This window comes from Brienomyrus brachyistius, chromosome 5, assembly GCF_023856365.1.
Source record: "Brienomyrus brachyistius isolate T26 chromosome 5, BBRACH_0.4, whole genome shotgun sequence".
NCBI classification, from domain to species: domain Eukaryota; kingdom Metazoa; phylum Chordata; class Actinopteri; order Osteoglossiformes; family Mormyridae; genus Brienomyrus; species Brienomyrus brachyistius.
This window is the reverse complement of record NC_064537.1, coordinates 12,507,472-12,528,528: the sequence shown is the minus strand read 5'-3', so window position 1 is coordinate 12,528,528 and position 21,057 is coordinate 12,507,472. Positions and strand designations below refer to the sequence as shown.

Here is a 21,057-nt window from a genome sequence, read left to right as displayed (position 1 = left end):
TGATTTTAAAAGGGTGTGAATGCTTTGGTAGTTCAGTGCAACAGCCAACAGACATATCTAAACTGAATTATGACGGTACTTGGCCTCATTTTGCCTACTGACCAAAAAAAGGCATAAAACGAGGGCATTTTCCTGAGAAGTTTGACTGGAGTGGTTGAAACATGCTAAAAGTTCTTTGTAACACAAGCATTTGGCTGAGCAGCCACTGTGCATAAAGACAGGATGGAACATTCCTACGGCTGTTGAAGGCCTCCTGGTTGGCGTGAGCACAGAGCATGCATTCTGAAGACCTCCAGCAAAATTCTGCACCCAGCCAGACCTCTGACTCTGCAAGGAAACATTCATTTCTGTTATCGCCATCAGTGACCCCCCTACTGGCTCAATGTGCACGGTTTTGATAAAGAGGCGGATCATGCACATGACTCTTTTGGGTTTATTTATGTATCATAATGAAAGCATCCATCCATCCATCAATCCAATTTCTTAAACCACTTGTCCTATTCAGGGTTGTGGGGGGTCCAGAGCCTATCCCAGAGGCTAAAGGTGCAAGGCAGGGAACAACCCAGGATGGGACTCCAACCCATCGCACGACACACTCACACACCATTCACTCACATATGCACACCTATGGGCAATTTGGTGACTCCTCAGCCTATTTTTGGACTGTGGAGGGGAAAACTGGAGTACCCGGAAGAATCCAATGAAAACATTCAAAGCAATTTAGGAAAACCAAAACAACAGAATCCACTAACCACAATTTAACGATAAAACAACTACTACATGCCATGTTCGATACATTGCACCAAAATATATATTTTTTCCAAAACATTTAATAGCAAATGATGGGTAACAATTATAATTCTGAAGTTATGAAAATGCAACAATTGTTCTTTTCCATGGCAAAGAAGACCTCTCTCGTCTCCAATCCGACAATATGCCCCCAAATTCACATAGATACCCTTTGGACGTTATATTCATAACAAACTGTCTGTCTCTTCACATCTCCGCACAAAATCTGTTCACTGTATACAATTCTGTGATGATCCATCATTCAAAAATCACTCAGACCTCGTCATCTCCGTATTCTCATGCAAAATCCTGATGTCATGGAGCGACAATTAAAAACTGCGATCGGCTGACAGGCAACAAGAGCGGCTAAAAGGGGACTGACTAAACGGAGGGGATGCAATCCGGTGGCCTAAAAAAGGCTCTTCTAATGTTCTGCTGGGGTTCCTAGCTTAAAATAAGGAGAATGTTATTTAAAAAAAAAGAGAGAACTTGTTAATAATTGAAAACCAAACATTAACATACACAGAGCGGTCAGTCAGCATTGTATGACATCTAGTCTCATCCATGTAAATGGGTCTAGGAGTCTCTCTAATGCTTTCTGCCTTGGAATGTGGCTGAAAATCTAAATCTGTGTGTGCACAGCACCTACACCAAAACCAAGCTTGACTGAAGGCATCACTACATCTTCACCTGTGCATTCATCATGGCAAAAAAAATCTACTCAGAGACGCAGACTTAATCAAATGAAGAAAACTGGCATGGAGAGGCATCTGGTGCATCCACAATGGCTGACCAATCTGAAAATCTGACATCTAGTGACTAAAGCAATATCAGAGACCAATCATGAGGCTATGTGGTGACCTGGAGGTTCTAAAGTAACACCTGGCATGAAAGACAGGGAGAAACATGGGTCTGTCACACAAAGTCCAGACTATGAGCTCAAATTCAGTGGTAGATGCTTTTGCCACTGCTCACCACAATAAACAATAATGAGTGCATTCTCAGTGGGACTGAGACATGCCTTAAAAGCCTATTCTGCGTGCGACTAAACAGTTTTATGAATATTTACAGAGATTAATCAACACAAGACGCATTGTATCTCAGTGATAAATGTTAGGGTACTTAAAATGAAGCTCAGCCCTAAGCAGCGTTGCCAATAACAATAATATGAACCGAAGTTGTTTAAAATTCCGAGCAACTGAAGGAAATCAAATTTCAAGCACTTTTAAAATGAATAAAACAGGTCGATATGCCGTCTTATTGAGACAATAACAACAGTGCCATCCAGAGGTCTTCCCCCCTTAGCATCGTCCACAGTGAAAACGTTACCGCTGCTCTAACAATAATGATAATAAAAGTTACGAAACTGCTATACAAATATAGTTACTACAGCTATTAATGTGGGTTTTATTCGTGTATTTAATTATTATATATAATTATTATATACTGACCCGTTTAATGAAACAGAATCACTTAATGCATGATGCGAACTGTCCTAAGGAACGATTTTAAGGATTTGTGTTGTCACGGCAATATGTTGTGATAAGTAGCACCATAAATTTCAGAATTACCAAGCTAATGTTGCTCTTATCACCTATAAGTTTATCTACGGTTTAGGGAAACAGGAAAGCAGAAGTAATACAAATAATTAAGTTTGTAGCACTTTTACTGCATTTCCTTCACATCCCTTTACCGTGGAAGCACATGCATGATATTTAATCAAGAAGAATTTGATTTCGCATATTTACTTGTGTTAGAACCCTACAATAATATGTTAAAAATTACTGGAATTGAGTAATACATTTTTACAAGAGTAGTACGGTATTAACTTACCTCCTCCACCGTTAGCGGCATACATATTCTGTACTCTTTCAACAACATATTCCGCTGATACTGTAACAGTCCTCGGTGTTTAAAGTATATTCGATATGTATATTCTTACAAAAGTTACCGTATCACGGACGGTTTAATTCTTCTCCAGCATTTGATATACGAAAATGGCTTTAGAGCATTAACCCAGACCGATACAGTGTCCTTTTAAGATATATTGTTCATTTTAATTCGGGCATAATTTCCAGTAGTAATCGGCTGCCAAACAGCAACGCTAAACTGGTCTTTTTGTCCGCACCACAACCGGGCAAAAAAGGTACGATTAAAATATCAAAACGATTCCACTACTACGGTATGTCCATTCGAGAATAAAATAAAGTGTTTCAGTGGTTCAGACAATGCGATTGTGAAAAAGCTGTCGACTTCTGTAATAAAAAATTACGACTCTTCAGCTGTCAACTCCAGACTGCAAGGAATGCAGCTTTCTGCAAAAAAAAATGCACAACAGTAGCTCATCTTTGTTAGTGACCAGCCGTTGTCTCTGGAATTGCTGTAAGATGCGGTCCACTTTACTGCTGTATTCTTCCCGGAGTGAATAATAATCCCGTTACATTTACATCACCGATTATATGGCGTTTCTTTTCCGTTAAGGAGATATCGGGCTTTGTTTTCCTCTTGATGCCAAAAAGCGCAGTCGCCCGGGTCACGGCTGCGAACAGTGTATAATCTCTACGGGCTACGACGTTACACTTCGCTGCAGCTACGGAAACATCTACACTAACCACACGGGGCAGGAAACGTACCACATGTAAGCAGACTGTACTTCACTTTTGTTAGTCCATCTGACTTCCATCATCAAGATGCAAAATAAAAATATCTGCCTTGCACTGAACACTTTATCTCTGGGGTAGGTTTGGTGGCGTTGTGCGGATGACGCACGCCCACGTATCGATCAACTCTGCCTGTATTAATTCACACAATAACAAACAATCCCTGATATTTATGCGATGCAACAACTTCAAGGGACAAAGAATGTAGCGTGGCGGCACGTACATATATTTGACAATAGTCAGCAAATATTTAATCAGAATTAAATTTCCACCAATTACTTTCTGTTTATGTAATCAGCACGAAAAGTTAGCTTGATCTCTTGTACACAGGAATCTTTCACTACCGGAGTCAAAAGGAACCAAACACAAGCGTTTTATTTTCGTGTGTGCAAATATGCACGACTTTTGGTTTGAACAAAGTATGTACAGTAGCCTACAAAATGGTCAATTCATGTTGGCAGGCAATGGACGAACTTAGGCATTGCAAATATAAAAATATTATTACAAAAATGTACGAACTTTACTTTATTGTAAACTTGAAATATAAAGTGATATATATATATATATATATTCTTATTATCCGTCACAAAAATAGGTTTATTTTAATGTTATTAACTTATTGAGTATAAATTAAATACAAAATCAAAAGATTTTATGTATATTGGGTGTTTAGATATTAAGCTCCCAACATGCATCTTAAATATCCTAAATCAAAAAACCATAGTTGTAACAAGTCAACATAGCTCCCAAATCGGCTTCTCTCCTCATATCACGGACCGGCGCACCGAATTCCCCAGCTACAAGGCACCGATACTCCAGCACAACTCGGAGGCTCCTCGCGCAATGATTCGCCTGTTACTCTCTGGCTCCCTCTGTCGTCTCGGCGCCTCTCAACCGTAACATTTTGATTGGTCGACGTTCAGAGACTTCCGGTGAGTCTCACGATACCACCGGAACAGAAGGGACTCCCGAAGTGAGCAGTCGGGGCTTCGCGATAGTTAGCTAGCAACATTTCTTGAGTTTCTGCTTTGAGACCGACCGGCGAGGTACAGCACAATGGCTGAAGACAGGTCAGAAAGATCGGACGGAAAGATCGTAAAAATGGAGATTGACTACAGTTCCACGGTGGACCGGCGTCTTCCAGAATGCGAGAAAATGGCTAAAGTGAGTGGCGTTCAGATGAATGGCATACGGCGGGCTGAGTCATGCTGTATGCTTTATGTTGTTCAGTTCAGGCCTTGTCGATCATACATTCAATCGCTAATAATTTGTAACTAAGAAAGTGAACATAGATTGAAGCCAGTGTGTTTGGATGATGTTATTATATTTTATGATTCTTTGGCTGTTTTGTGTGCAATTAACTACGTTAGCTAGTCATCACAACTGCTGTAGCTTGCTAGTGACAGTGCTTTAAATTTAACTGGTACCCCGCAATAAAACATGAAAAATTACGTACTGATTGTTACGTTTTTTGAGAAAAACCATGTTCAGATACTAAGTTTTTTTGTGCACTTTTGTGCAACTAATTGATCAATGTTGTGATTTGAGCTGTTGGTTGGGTAGCCTAGCACGCCATGTTGGTTATAGCGATCGATTAATGTACGTATTTGAAAATTGATAATTATTAACAGTGAGTATTATTTATCGATGTTTTGTTATAACAATGCCAGTTATGCAGTACATAATGCAAGTATTTGTAATACGTTAACATTTATCATATTATTATTATTATGGTTATGAAGTGTAATTTGACTGAACACCTTAAATCGTGGTAGCATGTGAACCATTTATTTGTACTGAACGTTCATCCTTCAAGTTGCAATTTATAATTTTATGCCTTTGTCACAGTAGATTATTATGATGAATGCATCACCAATATATAACTCAAAGTACAATGTGCTCTGTTGATATATATATATATATATACACAAATATATATTTTTTTCAAGGCTGGAAGACTCCAAGAGGCCATTGACAATTTGTTGTCTTTGGAAAAGCAAACGAGAACAGTAAGCATTTAATAATGAGATTTTTTTCAATTATATGCTATTCTATATATTTTTATATAAAAATATATATTCTATATGGTTTTTTTAAGTATCACTATACACGTTGTAGTTGATGACTGCTACAGCTCGCATGCTTTACCGGTATCTTATGTTCATAACAGATGTGATCTGCTACTTCTGTAACAGGCTTCAGACATGGTGTCAACTTCCAGGATACTAGTGGCCATCGTCCAGATGTGTTATGAGGCGAAGGACTGGGATGCACTGAATGAAAACGTCATACTTCTATCAAAAAGGAGGAGTCAGTTAAAGCAGGTTTGGGCAGGGTGTCGATATGCTTAACACAAGAGCCCTTAGTGACTTTTCTTACTGGTGACTAGGGGGTCTGTATAAAGACATTTACTGTGCTGCAGTGATATTTTCTGATCAAAGAAGCGTACAGATCCTGAAGCTGTTGTGCAAGGAAGCTGTGTATTATTTTCACTACCAGAGTAAACTGCAATTTTGTTGCAAGATTTACATTTTTTGAATCCTTTTGTTTTTCAGGCTGTTGCCAAGATGGTGCAGGAGTGCTACAAGTATGTAGATAAGCTGACAGACCTGACCGTCAAACTGAGGCTCATTGACACCCTGCGCACGGTCACCGCAGGCAAGGTCTGCTTTTCTCAGATATTTTGCATATATTGGATAGATGTGTTTCAGGTATGTTTACTGTAGATGATTGCAGTGTGTGCAGGGTCTGGTTTGTCTCTCAGATCTATGTGGAGATCGAGCGTGCCAGGTTGACCAGGACACTGGCTAACATTAAGGAGCAGAATGGGGAGGTGAAAGAAGCTGCTTCAATCCTGCAGGAGTTGCAGGTAAGACCTCTGCCCTTTTTTGCTTTAACAGGACTACATGCAATATTACTCTCTAATGCGATATGCGTTTGTGTGTGTTGCAGAATTCAGCAGGGCCAAGCACGGCCATTTAAATGTGATTTTCAGTGCCACTTGGGTTTTGGCAAATTGTATAAATGACACACCCTGTGTGTTTAACTCCACCATGATTTTTCCATCACCAAGGGCAACGATAGTCCAATGTGCTGACAAGAATGTGTGCGCCTTGAGCAAATTAGCATCTCAGCCCGACTGCTGATATGCGCTGTAGTAATCTCGCACACGGATGCTTGCAGCTTCCTTGTGGCTGGGCTACCAGCACCACAGCCCCCAGTGGTGGAATAAACTCCTGCCCTTGGAACAGTGATAAAATTTTTTTTTAAAAAAAGATCGCCTCCAAAACTTACTGACAGGCTGGTGCTGATTTGTCTGACCGATTAACACGGAGGGTATATTCTGTTGAGAACTTGGATAGCGTGTCAGTGTTTGGCTCAGTAGAAATTTCCTAATATGGAACATTAGTGTACAAAACAGTAGTTTTGAATATGAAGTTTAGCTACGCTGATTGTACTTGCTTGCCTATATATTCATTCACCAAAGTCCTTTAATTCATAAGTCATCCTGTAAATCACTGCTCAGAAGTGTGTCCAATGCATGTGTTTCCCTGTATGTATGTGCTTTTCCACTGCATTAAGTACCTTCCTTTTGGTACTTCAAATTGTTGGTTTTCCAGTGGTGTAAAAAGTGCTATCTGAGCTGAATGACATCACAACTTGAGGTGGGGTATTTTGTACAAAATTTTAAGAATGGCTATAGAATCATATAAGGCTGGACGATATGCGATATTATGGCCAACGTTGTTATGCACGTGCAGTTCTTACATCGCTAGTCAGCAAGATTAAGATCCGGCTCTTTCTTACCTTCAGTTCTGTACAGACATTTTAGTGCAGGGAGTTAAATCTTGCTAAAATATTGTTACTCTGTCATGAACGGAACTTGACAAACACTGCGATTTTAACGATTGTCCCATTTCTGATTGTCTAGTTCATGTTTTTAAAACTGTTTTACTTCCACTGCTTTTGTATGACCTCTACATGTGCTTTCCAATCATTTTACATCACTCATAGATGGGTTTGTTAGAAATGTATTTACTTTGAACTAATTTTTTGCTTTATAAATATCCCATTATTTATTACAACAAAATGATATTGCAGTGTTTTTTATATATATATATATCGTGCAGCCCTAGTATATTATAGCAAATATTTAATTTGTTGTCATGACATCTAGACCTTCTGGTTCTACTGAACAGATCGCAATTAAAGATTGGGTCTCTTTATTTATCCATGCATACATTATCGTTCACTTTTTCGTTCAGTTTTTTCATTACTTTATCGTTGATTTCTGAGTTTGTAGCTTTTTTCCCAAGCCAGCTTTTATATTGTGTTTCAGAGGCAGGCTAATTACATAACAAATCGACAATGATAGTGTTTGCAGGTCCCACCCCAAAGTAGCAAAAAAGTACCCCAGCTTTTGTTACATTTGGTACTGGTTGGTGCTCAAACGGAAGTCAATGGAACAGCAAAAGTACCATATGAAAAGTACGGTCCCTTATTCTTAAGCCTGGCCTAGCTGTGTATATGCGGTTCTGCTTTCTGAATGATGTTTTTATTAAGTCTTGTGTCTTTATGTACTGCCCTGGTGACAGGTTGAAACGTATGGCTCAATGGAGAAGAAAGAAAAGGTGGAGTTCATTCTGGAACAGATGAGGCTCTGCATTGCCGTGAAGGACTACATTCGCACTCAGATCATCAGCAAGAAGATCAACACCAAGTTTTTCCAAGAAGAGGGTACTGAGGTGAGGCTGCTGTCATTGTGATCAGAACGCAGAATGAAAGATGACAAATGTGTTTTCTGCTGTCCCGTGGGAGGCCTTAGGTACAGTGTGATGAACGTCACTTGGAGTAGATTTGCCAGCACATTGAGCTTGTCAAATGTCTTTTACATGCATAAATAAATTGTCATTTTATTTGACGTGTGCACTACGTTTTGCAATTATGTATGATGCTTATTGTTTGGTTTGTACCTCTGAATTAGCAAGTGACTATTATTTTGTTACTTTGCTGCAGTTATTGCTGTTATGCTGCTGGACGTTTAACAGGCGTGATTATTCAAATAATTTTAAAGGATGAACACCATGGCCACAGCTTAAATTACATATGGAATTGTTCTGATCTCATTCTTGTCCTTAAGTTTCCATGTTGATTGCTAACCTTTTGCAGTATCCTTTCGTTGGAGTAGAGCACAAAAAAGTAAACATAGCCGTACTCTTCATGTTCCTCATGTTAAGAATGTCTTAAGTGGAGTCTTGTACCAAGCTCCCAAGCATTGACCAAAGTGTTACCATGAGGAGATGTTCTCTCTGCTGTGGAGATCAGCCATGACAGATCATGGGACCAAAGCACGAATGCTTTAGTCCATCCCAGCAAGAACCATAAGAGACATTTAAAACTGCTCTTTTCTGACATTCAGTTCCATTCCGCTAAAACCTTTCCCCGATTCATTAGCTCTACACTAATGTTTTTCTCATCTTGTGTCTGACGCTACCCCAGGAAACTGGTGCCAAAACAACTAACTGTGCTTAACTAGCGAAGCCCTTGTGTCCCACATCGTCCGTTTGCTTCCGGAACGTCATGGAATGCATCCAGCCGGGTTCCGCCTTGTCCTTGCTTCCTACTCCGTCTCCTGCCCGTACAGCTGTCACTTTGAGATGCAGGGACGAGCGAGACATCCTGTCACTCGTTTGATGCCTCTGCAACATTTAGGAGCTTTTAGCAGCTTTTTTTATCTTACAATTTCTGCTTAAAACAATGCCGGTTTAACATTAAACAGTAACAACTTTGGCACAGTTGAGCAGAGACAGAAGTGAGTACATACAGTACTCTGCAAAAGTCTTAGGCAGTCAGAAGGATTGTGTAAAGCTGTTTATCTGGGTAGGAAGTGCACATTTTCTCAGAACAAAAAAAAAAACACAATTTAACATTAGAACATATGCAGATTAAGAGTAGAATAAAAACTGGTAAAAATGTCTTCTGTTCTCAAATGATGGATTTCCAGTTGGATGGCTAGATGAACGCCGCTTCAGTCTCCAGATCTCTCCTCAGGGGCACCTCAGCCGTTCCATGTATTTATTAAATTTCACCACCAACTCACCTAATTAACTTAGTTTTAAAAAGTCAATGAGTTATTGATTAGCTATACGAGTCAAAAAAACACATGGGTGTGTTGTATAGTTGCTGAAAATACTGAGGTGATTTTAGCAGAGGTTCTGGAATGGCTAAGCAAACACGCTCCGACAGTCATAATGCAGTTATACACCAACATCAAGATCATTTAAACGATTTCTTTGGCCGCCTAAGACTTCTACACAGTACTGTGTGCTTTCCAGCAAAGGCTTTTAAGATGTTACCGGAATAAATCTGCATGGTAAACATGAAAATACAACATTAAACTTTTCAGATTTTAATGGCCATTTAAAATGGGTTAGTCCAGTGTCTTTATCAATGAATGGGTTGGTACTTAACAGCTACACTGGGAAGTTATGCTCTGCAAAAGATGCTAAAATACAGAAGCCATTTTGGACCATGTTTTAACAGAAGACCATTGTAAAGTATGTATATGTACAGATTCTCTTTGTATAATGCTCAGTCTAGTCTTTAAGACAAGCTGAGCATGAAACAAATTGTACTGTAATACTGCTAAGAGTTTTTGCTGGTCTCTTTTTTTTTTTTTTACAGCCCCTATCAAATTACGCAGCTTCCCCAGGCTTTTGTAGAAATGTGATCTCTTACACGATGGCTTCTTTTTAATGCCAGAAAGTGTGGGCCAAGAGTGCTTAAGACCTGAGAGCTCAATGGTCAGAAGGTTTCCATTAGATTGAAATGGAAGATGAAAACTGGGGCTGGAATGATGCTTATCGAAACTATTGCGTTTGTCGGAGAGGTCAAATAAGTTCCTTACAAAAAAGAAGTAATTGGTATAATTGTGATTATGGTTCTTCATACCCCGCCGAATTTAAAATTCTAGTGATGTGCTTAATGACTGCTTTTCGGTTCATAGCATAAAAGGCATTCGTGGAATCGTTTAAGCAGTTGGACAGGCTGCTGAATTAGGTTTTAATGATGAGCGTTGTGGGCCTGCATGCACTTGCTCCTGGGGTCTGGCTTCTCTCTTAGGGGTTGCTTTTCGATACCGAGGCTCTCTGTGTTGCAGGAATCCAAGCTGAAGTACTACAATCTGATGATCCAGGTGGATCAGCACGAGGGCTCCTACCTTTCCATATGCAAGCATTACCGTGCTATTTATGACACCCCCTGCATCTTGGAAGACAGCAGCCAATGGCAGCAGGTAACACAGGGCTGATGAAGTTGTGAGACCCAGCTCCTCTGACCTGTTTCATACAGTTTAATTAGGACAAGTAATGCATTTTTTATATATGTGCGCACAAAACATTTTATTTAGCTGACATCCCAAGTTCCAAACGAAACTTGACATTTTACTGAAGGATTCTCGTTTTACTGAGAAGTTCCCTTTTCAAAGCCGCTCTAGAAGGCCCCCTCAAGGATTCGGATCGGTATCCAGTCTGTGTGCTTAACCACTGCACTTCTGCTTTTAATGTGATCTTCCCATTGGCTCCACAAGACCGTAACTCTTACTGCTGAAGTATTTTAACTCTTAGCATTCTTGAAATTCCTCTTGGCTAAAGAGGTACACCAAAAGCGCTGGTCTCATGCAGTCATACGCTAGGGAACAGATTAAAGATAGGGGGTCAGGTTTGTCAGCATGCAAAGGCTGATTTACGGTTCTGCGTGGTATCTGTGCCGCGGTCTCAGCATAGGTACGGCATAGCCGCCATACCGTACGTCGTAGCCTGACGTGCACCTCCACCAGAAATGTGATTTACACGTGAAGGTGACGAGGACCGTGCACAGTACAAGCTCTGCGCAGGCTTGACGCTGAAGTGAAATCAACCTTAAGGGAGAGACGTTATAAGCCACTGCGCCAGTTTCTTTCCCTTCAGTTGCTTGCTTCCTTAACTGCAATTCCACGCATCCCTTAAAGGCAGTCTTTGGGGACCCCCAGATAGTCCACATTACCTGGAGCTGGGAGGGAGCAAAAACACGGACTGTCTGCGGGTCCCAGAGGGTCAGGTTGGAAAACACTGTTTTAAAGAAAGACAAATTTGTTTGAACTTTTAGTGTGCTTATATTCCTTACTTAAATACGTAGTCCCACCCATACTTAAGTCAGGGTGTTGCTAGGATCTTAAGGCATCCCGGGTCTAGCCCAGAGACCTAATCTGGTTCTCAAACTCAGAGGGTGGTTTTTCAAACAAACCTAAGCACATCATTCGGGGGAGGGGGTTGCTAGGATTCATTTGGGGCTTTGGCCCCAGGCTCAAGACTCATCTGACCTTCACGTATTATGAATCCAAGGACTGTCGGTGGTGGAGTAAACATTGTTTGTTGTGCTGCAGGCCCTGAAGAGTGTGGTGATGTATGCCATCTTGGCACCTTATGACAACGAGCAGTCTGACCTGGTACACCGAATCAGTGCTGACAAGAAGCTGGAAGAGATTCCCAAATACAGGTATGGGACCATGAGCAGAGAGCAGACCGAAGCCCCTGATGAGTATATCCTCAAGCTATACTCAAAAACGCTCTGATAATACTAATCGAATGAGCCTGACAGTACTCGGGCTACAGTCAAATACTATCAGGCGACGATGCACCAATACAGGAGAGTGCACCCTGGCCTGCTTAGTCTAGACTCATAAAATGCCTCCCCTTATTTCCAACAGGGACCTTTTGAAGCAGTTCACCACCATGGAGCTAATGCGTTGGGCGTCTCTGGTGGAGGACTATGGGAAGGAATTGAGGGAGGGCTCCCCAGACAGTCCTGCCACAGATGTTTTTGCCTGTACCGAGGAGGGCGAAAAGAGATGGAAAGACCTAAAAAACAGAGTGGTAGAACATGTGAGTCAGACCGGTTTTGATTGCAGTAGAATGACTGGTGGGTTGACGTAGGTGCCCGTGGGTAATTGCAGCCCTCTTTTTGACAGCATTGTACTGTTCTGATTTTTGTCATCCCCAGAACATAAGAATAATGGCAAAGTATTACACAAGGATCACAATGAAAAGGATGGCTGGACTTCTCGATCTTTCCGTCGATGTAAGTCAATTTGAACTTCTCCGTGTTTCTGTTGGCACTCGGTACCTTCCTAGCTGAAGATTTTTCTCTTGGCACTTTTTCTTAACAGTCTCACAGCGTCTCATGTTCATTTGGGGCAAACAGAAGTGTGTACAAAAGCAGTTTACGGCTTTTTTTTATAATGTAAAAATCTTCTTTCATTTGTAGGAGTCCGAAGAGTTTCTTTCCAACTTGGTGGTCAACAAGACGATTTATGCCAAGGTGGACAGGTTGGCCGGCATCATCAATTTCCAGAGGCCAAAGGACCCCAATGATCTTCTGAACGACTGGTCACACAAACTGAATTCGCTCATGTCGTTGGTGAACAAAACCACTCACCTCATTGCCAAAGAGGAGATGATACACAACCTTCAGTAGAGTGCGGCAAGATCAAGTGCTTGGTTTTGAGACGGATTTATATAGATTTACGTTCCGTATCCCTTCCCATGTCATGGATAATGAACACCAACTTGCAGAATCCCCTTCAGTTATGACTGGATCATTGTGATTTCACTTTGAGTAAATGTTTTCTTGCAGATTCTGATGACAGTACAGTTCATTGTTTTTTTTTTTTTTTAAATATATTAATTAAATCTGTTCCAGCAGTCCCGCAACATAAATCTGAAAATTAAAACATTTGGAACCGACCATTAAATACAAGCTTTGTTTATTGAGCACCGTCTCTGGGTGGACTACGTTAATAGTAGATTACAGAAGGTGTACCCGTTTTCTACATTTTGTGAAGTGTTACATTGAATGTTTTGTTTAGTTACAACTGAGCAATATACGTTATATTAAAAAAAAAGAATCCTCTATTCTGATAGACTTCATTTATTGCTGCATAAGCTTTCTTTACATGAGCAAACATATCCTTTCCTCCACAAATACGGTTCCCTCGGTTATCTACACTTTTACACATTTTTACATGCGTGACACTTTAGCTTTGATTCCTGACTTAAAATTTCAGCACTTCCCATATTCCAAAAATTGAGATTTAGCTTCATGCAGAGCAATATGGCGCGTTAGACAGAGTACACGTTTATTAGATTTGTATCATAAATATGATTATTTCTAGCTGAAAAATGATTGGCTAGTTGAGTGGGTGGGACTGCTGCCTCACTGCCAGGATTGGGCACCGCCTCTGCTCTGTATGTGTGTGGAGTTTGCATGACCTTCTGCCGTCCAAAGGCGTGCATTTGGGCCCAGCAAGGGAGCAGCATCCAATCCAGTGTGTACCTTAAGCAAATGATGCTCATTAGTGTCAATTAGTTCTACTTTCTTAAAATGAATAAAAACTAAACATGGTTGATGCTTGGTAATTGTAGGGTCATTATCCTTCGAGCACTGCAGATAAAACAGAGCTGTGCAAAATATTAGGCAGTCGAAGGAAATGTTCAAGGCTATTTATTTAGGAAACAAGTGTATATTTGCTCAAAAACAGTTTAACATTAGAGCATATGCAAATTAACAGTAACACAATAAAACAAAAATTTCTTCTGATCTCCAGAAAGTTACTGATACCTTGTTTTATATCTAGATGAACACCACATTGCTTCCCAAGCCCCAGGGACACCTTTTCCATTCTAGGTATTTGTTAAATTTCTCAGTTAGCGCAATTAATTAATGAAATAACTTACTGAAGTACTGATTAGCTAAACATGGTGGGGTAGCAGTTGAATCAAATACATTTGGTGTATTAGATGCTCACTGCAAATACTGGGGTGATTTTAGGAGAGGCTTTGAAAAGGTTAAGCTGAAACACTTTGATGTCGTACTTTTAAACCAACACGAAGATCGTTTTCTTTAACTGCCTATGGCTTTTGCACAGTTCCACAATACAAGCAGTAATGAAGCTCATATAATTTCTGGATAATTATGTAAATGTCAGTATATGCCGTTACTTTTTGATGTGAAATGTGAATTTTTCCTGAATCATCAGCTGGACCTTATTTTGTATGTAATTACTTTCAGTAAAAAAAAAGGCTTAATCATAAACAGAACCATGAAAGAAATTGTGTTAAAACAAGGAGAACCAATGAGATACCGATATAATCTGCTCAGTGCTAAAACCAAGAATTCATACAATATCACTGTTCCCTAAGGAAATGAAAAGATTCTCCTGTTCTTAGATAAACTACAAATTACAAATAATCATTTTCTTTTCTTGGATATGTACAATAGAGCATTTGCCAGTGGTCCATTATCATCTCGGGGTATTTTTCATTGATGCAAGGTTTCAATCTATTCAAAGATGCACCTTGAATTTAGACTGACCTTTGAAAAAATGAAGTCTGTGTCCAGCCTTTATATATGAGCTTTAAACCTCATATGTACCATTATTTATGCCACCACATGTTTATTATTGACAACACAAACTTCCTTCTGTATTGGATTAGTCAATGTATGTAGGTTACAAACCTGCCCATTGACCACCTCTATTTTGACATTTCTGTAACAGTAGATATAAAAGCAACCCGGACCTTACATTTACAGTTCAATATCAGCTAGTAACTGATTATTTGAATACATCTTACCCACAAGATGTGGGTGTGTGGTACAAAACAACTGAATAAATTAATTGATTATACGTGGTACATACATCCGTCTTCAATAACTGCTTATTCAGGGCAGGGTCGCAGTGACTCTGGAGCCTGGACAGGAAGTAGGCCAATGCACTGGGCATAATTCCGGCTAAATATGATTTAAGTTTTCTATAAAATAAGAGAGGAAGAGTATATCCATTTGTCCTTTAAATGCCTACCCTGATCAGAGTAATATGGGCCCTGGAACCTATCCCAGTCAGCACGCTCCACAGGCAATCTACAGACAGCATTCAGCATAACTGCAAGTGTTTGTACTTTGAGTGGAACTCAGAGCACACAGAGAAAACCCACACAGACAGAACAGGGCTGGATTTAATCCCCCAAGCCTGGAGACCCACCATGTCAAAGGAGAGTACAGCCAAATAAGAAGTATACTGTATATAGCTCATCAGTACTTTGTTACAGCACAGTGTTTCCCAATCCGGTCCTCAGGGACCCCCAGACTGTCCACAGTTTTGTTCCCTCCCAACTCCCTGTCAGACAGTCTACAGTTTTACTCCCTTTCAGCTCCTGGTTACGTGGAGTCCTTGAGGACCAGGTTCGGAATAACTTACCAAATCAAATACAAAAAAAATACGCTTTTAACATAAACCTTTTGACTTATAAAATTATTTTACAGTGATCCTTTGCATCAGTGTATATCACGTTCCATGTTCTGTAAAACTTTTGCAACAACTGATTTTTTAACTTGAGTTCTGTAAAGCATGCTTTATTTATCCATCCATCCATTTTCTGAAATTACTTATCCTAATCAGGGTCATGGGGGGTCCAGAGCCTTACCTGGAGGATATGGGCGCACGGCAAGGAACATCCCAGGATGGGGTACCAACCCATTGCTGGGCACATTCACACTCCATTCATTCACACACAGTCAGTCACTCATTCAAATTAAGGCAATCTGGTAACTCCAATTAGCCTCAGCCTGTTTTGGGACTTTTGGGGGGGATACCGGAGTACCTGGAGGAAACCCCACAATGACATGGAGAGAACATGCAAACTCCACACACATGAAACCGTGGTGAACACTCAAACCCTGTGAGGGTTTGAGGCAACAGTGTGAGGCAACAGTGCTAACTATTGCATCACTGTGTTGCCTGCATGATTTATTTATAAACCAGATAAATGATTTTATTTCATTATATTATTTGGTATTTTATTATTCATCTCATTTATCTATTTAAAGTAGTGAGATGATGAATGAGCTACACATTTATACAAAATACACATTCAACTGTCAGCCAAAAAGGGTTTGCAGCTAACTAGATATAATATATAAGTATTTTGACTTGTGTTATAGTAAGCAACCAAGCACACAACTAAAATATTTTAACTAAATAAGCATGATTTAGTTACTCAGGTCTTTCCAGTGAGCTACTTCTTCGATCTCTGCTAAATCTGGTAGTCATGGTGATGGACCTAGCCTCTCTTCCACAGGACAACCAGCCCAGGTATAATGTGGCTTTGATGTACCCAAGCCAGCCAGCAAAGCCACAATCTGATCCCCAAACGGCCATGACTAGCTACAAAAGAGTCCCACAGCACAGTCAATGCATTTTCATGAGTTCTGACTATTATAAGGAAGGGAAGTTTTGGGATGTATCCAGGTACTAATATTAGTATCCATAACAATCCTGGAGGGGAGACACTTTTGGAAAGAAAGGTGCTGTTTTTCATACAGTGGTGTACGGTGACAACCAAAATAGAGGCAGCTGGCAACAACTACATATAACATGTCGTACGCTTCGAAGTTACTTACAAATACTGGGGTAGCTGAAACAGGCAAAAACAATGTATTATATATCACTAAAGGACGTTCATATTTTTAAATAAATTTGCGTTTCAAGACGCTACTTTCATATAGAATAATGGGAAATAATAATGCATTACACATGTCCTACACCAACTGACAATTTCGTCTGAATTAACATTGGTGAAATTTATAACTCACGAGCACAACTGCAGCCTCTCCAAGTAGCGGAGACAGTATGTCCCACAATGCTTTGCGATAGCCTGACAAGTGGATCCAAGATGGCGTAGAAAGTAAAGGTAGGTAAGTATAGACTTCCCATTTTCAGCCGCTTCAGTTTGCCTTTTTTCGCCGCTGTTGACCAAGTTTGCAGTTTGTTTGTAACTCAGATGTAGAAAACATAAATCAGGACAGGCCTATCTTAATGCAGGGGATTCTGACATGTTTATCGTTTGGAGATAAATAGCCAACCTAAATAACAGGCCTGCGTACCGCTAACTTAGCTGTTCTGTTCGTTCGTGCGAGCTCGACTCGGGGCACAATTTTCCCCGTTTTTTCTCTGACGTGTAGTCAGTACTGTTTACCTCTCTCTGGAGCAACTCTGTTTTCGGTCCAGGAGGTAAAAGGTGGCGCGGATGAATTGACAGGCCGAGTCGCTTTTACCTCGGGAGTTTTCGAGGCGCCAGTGTGTTGCGCAGTGAGTCCAGAGAGTATCACCACTTTTACCAGCTAGCTACACTGCAGCACTGGCTAAGCAGTTAGCATACATAGCATCTGTGCTACCTCTGCCTTTGGCCAGATGTCGAGTGGGAGAGGTGGTAAACGTGTATAAGCAGCCTGGCTATTAATGCAATGTCCGATTCCCGTACCCCCCATCTGAGGGTCGTTCCGGTAAACAGGACGGACAGTGCCAGTACAGTGTTAACATCACACACTGTTTACGGTGTTATCCCCCCTGTTAGCTACGTTGTTTTTCTTATTCTTGTTGTGTGTATGTGTATTTGTGTGTGTTTTACGATGGACAAGGGACAGCTCTCAGTCGAACATAGATCTATTATTAACCGACCCCGAATCCAAAGATAGTTTGTTTATATTTTTATCGCTGTCTAGAAATGACCTTTTATGGCGTGATCGCGTCAGACAATACCTTAATTAATTAAAGAAAATCTAGCTTCATGTCTTAAAAAGTGATTGGCCAGTTGGCAGGCATTTCATGTAACCACGCAAGAAAAATGGTCGCACTTTCAAGTTCCAATTTTTTGCTGGTTGAAGAAGTTTAGGCTCCTGGAAGATGATGACTTAGGTGCTAAATTAGATTTTAACTTTTGGTTGAAGGTGCAGTCACTGCTAGGACTAAGGTCAGGCTTAATAACACGTTTTGTAGTTCCTGCCTGCGGTATAGATAATTCATTACACGTTAATGCAGCAGGAGTAGCTCGCTCTGCTGTCTCGCACATGGCGACTGCACGTTTTCCTTATGTTTGTGTTGATGAACAGGGTATAGTGTCGTGGCAGACTGGCACGTTTCTTGCCCCCATCTCGATTCTCGCTGAAAACCGTTATGTTTGACGTGATTTGCCAGACGCGCACACCAACCCGTCAAGAAGTCACGTTGGGATCGTAAACCTGTAATTCACAGTCCAGCGCGACTTCTGGCTGATATAATTCTGATTCGCACCTCGAAAATTCTTTATTGGCCAGGTACATCTGCATGTACTAGGAATTTGTTTTGCTAGTATAGCCGCATGTATTCACAAACAATACAGAACATAAATTAAGAGAAATTGAGTAAGTTAAAATAAAGTGAAAAATAATAGACTTTAGTATGGAAAAAATATTGGTTATAATCAGGTCCCCCAGTATATACAAATAGTTTTATACACTGAGAATGGATGTGCACACACAACAGCAGCAATATGCAGAATACCCAAGTTTTTGGTTATTTTAATGATTTGTTTCTGGATGAATTTTTAAATGTTGTATTTTTGCTATGCAAGAGAGAATGCTTTTGGTGTTTAGGCAAGCAGTAATTTAGACTTGATAAAGGCTATTTAGCCACCAGTAATTCATGTCTCTATTGTTTATCCAAATGATCTGCTCTGCCTGTTGCTGCAGAATACAGAGTGGCGATGACCTTTGTGGACCACAAACACGCTATTTACAGAATTATCAATTTCTGATATTGATCTTGTAAGGAGGGGGATGTGAAATCCTCTCATTCTTCCTTGTTTCTGTATTATACCATTTTTTTGTCTGTCTGCTCTCAATACAGTGCTTCCTGCCTTTTGTGCAAATGCAGGTTAAGCTTATGTCAAGTCGTTCTAACCTACTTTTTGTATCCTACAGTTGAATTGTACTTTTTGTTGTTAATTAATATTTGTTACTTAGGTTTTTTTTTTTGCTTAGTTGTATAGTTGGTGAAATTAAGGTTATTTGGTCAGTAATACAGCAGAAGGATTTCCTTGGGACTTTAGTTTGGCCACAGTGCTACCTGTTTTGTTTTGTTTTGTGTTGTTTTGGCCAGGATTTGAGGTGCCTGTGTTTGAAAGCAGGGCATATGCCTGCTGTTTGTTCTGTTAATGTTACTCTCACTGCACTGGCGTGGGAAAAGCTTTATAGCTGCAGGCCAAAGAAGGTTGGTCCAGCGCTTCGCCTCTTGAAGACAGCTGCACATGCCCAGAGGTGCCTCACCATTTTAGATAGTGGCCTGATCGTACTGGGTGAGCAGCGGTCTGGTTTGGCCCCTGTCAGGCAACCTCACAGTGTGCCGTCAGAAATATTTTGGTCCCGGACACTGACTCCAGCCCTTGCAGAAGCATGGAGGTTTCTGCACTCTGCCTATAGTTTATGAAGTCATTACAGCACTGTTATGGTCTCTTTAATGTAATTAAGGCCAGTTAGTCTTCTGTCACATTTGCATATCTTGACACAAGCCTTTCTGCATTACACATGTCGACCAAAATGTGTTTTTAAAAAGCGCTGAATTGATGCACACACTCTTTTCTTTTTTACGAGGCCCAGGGTGTGTGCCTCTTTGGCACGTCACTGCCACGCCGCTTGGGGATCAACGGTAAAGTACTTGTTGTTGTTCTTACCTTTCCCCACCTCCAGTTAATGCAGAAGGTGTATGTGGCTTGTAGTTACGCAGGATGCAGTTCTGCCTCCGTCGTCTTAAGAGTTTGAATGGCGGCTCAGCTGCGTCTCAGCTCAGCTCCCGTGTGTTTGTTTCTGCACCGTTTTCAGTTTTTCGGCGCAAAGGTAACTAGAGGCATGAAGCCAGTTCCTGTGTGTCGTCAGCGTCTTGACAGGAAGACCGTTTTGAAACGGCTCGTAGTGTCATAAGCTGCAAGTACAAGGTTGCCATGTTAGTTTACATTTGCGATTAATTAGATCATAGCAACAGCATAGGAAACATTATAAAACGATTGAAGGCTAAACTTTGTGTGCAACAAAACCGCAATGTCCTGAATAAACGCTGAACATTCAGTGTGTGTGGGCTTGATATACCACCAGCTCTGTCATCTGCAGTACATATGAATTAAGTTTTTGGTGGGATGGAGTTTTCTACCTCCCACTATAGTCGTGGAAGTGAAATGCTGTCTGGACAGCATGGTGTTGCAGTGGTTAGCACTGTTGCCTCACACCTCTGGGACCCGGGTTCGGGTCTCCGCCTGGGTTACATGTGTGTGGAGTTTGCGTGTTCTTCCCATGTCGTTGTGGGGTTTCCTCCGGGTTCTCCGCTTTCCCCCCACAGTCCAAAGACATACTGAGGCTGGTTGAACTTGCTAAATTGCTCATAGGTGTGCATGTGTGTGTGAATGATTTGTGAGTATCCTTGTGCCCGTTGCTTCCGGGATTGGCTCCGGACCCCTCGCGACCCAGTAGGATAAGTGATTTGGAAAATGGATGGATGAAATGCTGTCTATAGTAAGCAGCCTGTCCTTAACTTGAGATTTTGAGGGCTATGGAGTGCGCTGGTTTGTGGTCTGCTTCAGCTCACTCACTCTGCTGTAATAGTTATTTCACGTAAGGAAACTTCAATGGTGTGTTACGTAAAAATATAGGAGAATCATTTACAGTGACAGTTGAGGGGGTAGATGCACTATTAAACACTAACACTGTC

The 21,057-nt window shown here is 40.8% G+C and overlaps 3 protein-coding genes across 3 annotated transcripts in view; 2 read left to right on the top strand and 1 right to left on the bottom strand.

Moving 5' to 3' along the window:
* The window catches only part of LOC125742912 (cytoplasmic phosphatidylinositol transfer protein 1-like), a 72,924-nt gene extending 68,625 nt beyond the window's left edge, over positions 1-4,299 (bottom strand). The window contains exon 1 of the mRNA XM_049015358.1: positions 2,623-4,299. Coding sequence (XP_048871315.1) covers positions 2,623-2,670 — 48 coding nt within the window. The 5' untranslated portion in view covers positions 2,671-4,299. The remainder of the gene's footprint in view (positions 1-2,622) is intronic.
* Positions 4,300-4,372: 73 nt separating this feature from the next.
* On the top strand, positions 4,373-13,893 carry psmd12 (proteasome 26S subunit, non-ATPase 12). The gene is made up of 11 exons (XM_049015354.1): positions 4,373-4,613; positions 5,399-5,458; positions 5,645-5,773; positions 6,005-6,112; positions 6,214-6,318; positions 8,045-8,194; positions 10,609-10,743; positions 11,872-11,984; positions 12,196-12,370; positions 12,489-12,566; positions 12,753-13,893. Exons 1-11 carry the CDS (start codon positions 4,506-4,508, stop codon positions 12,960-12,962), a joined length of 1,371 nt encoding a protein of 456 aa, XP_048871311.1. The 5' UTR covers positions 4,373-4,505; the 3' UTR covers positions 12,963-13,893.
* Positions 13,894-17,192: 3,299 nt separating this feature from the next.
* LOC125742907 (probable helicase with zinc finger domain) overlaps positions 17,193-21,057 on the top strand; it is a 46,975-nt gene continuing 43,110 nt past the window's right edge. Inside the window, 1 exon segment of the mRNA XM_049015353.1 lies at positions 17,193-17,237. The gene's annotated coding sequence lies outside the window, so the exon portion shown is untranslated.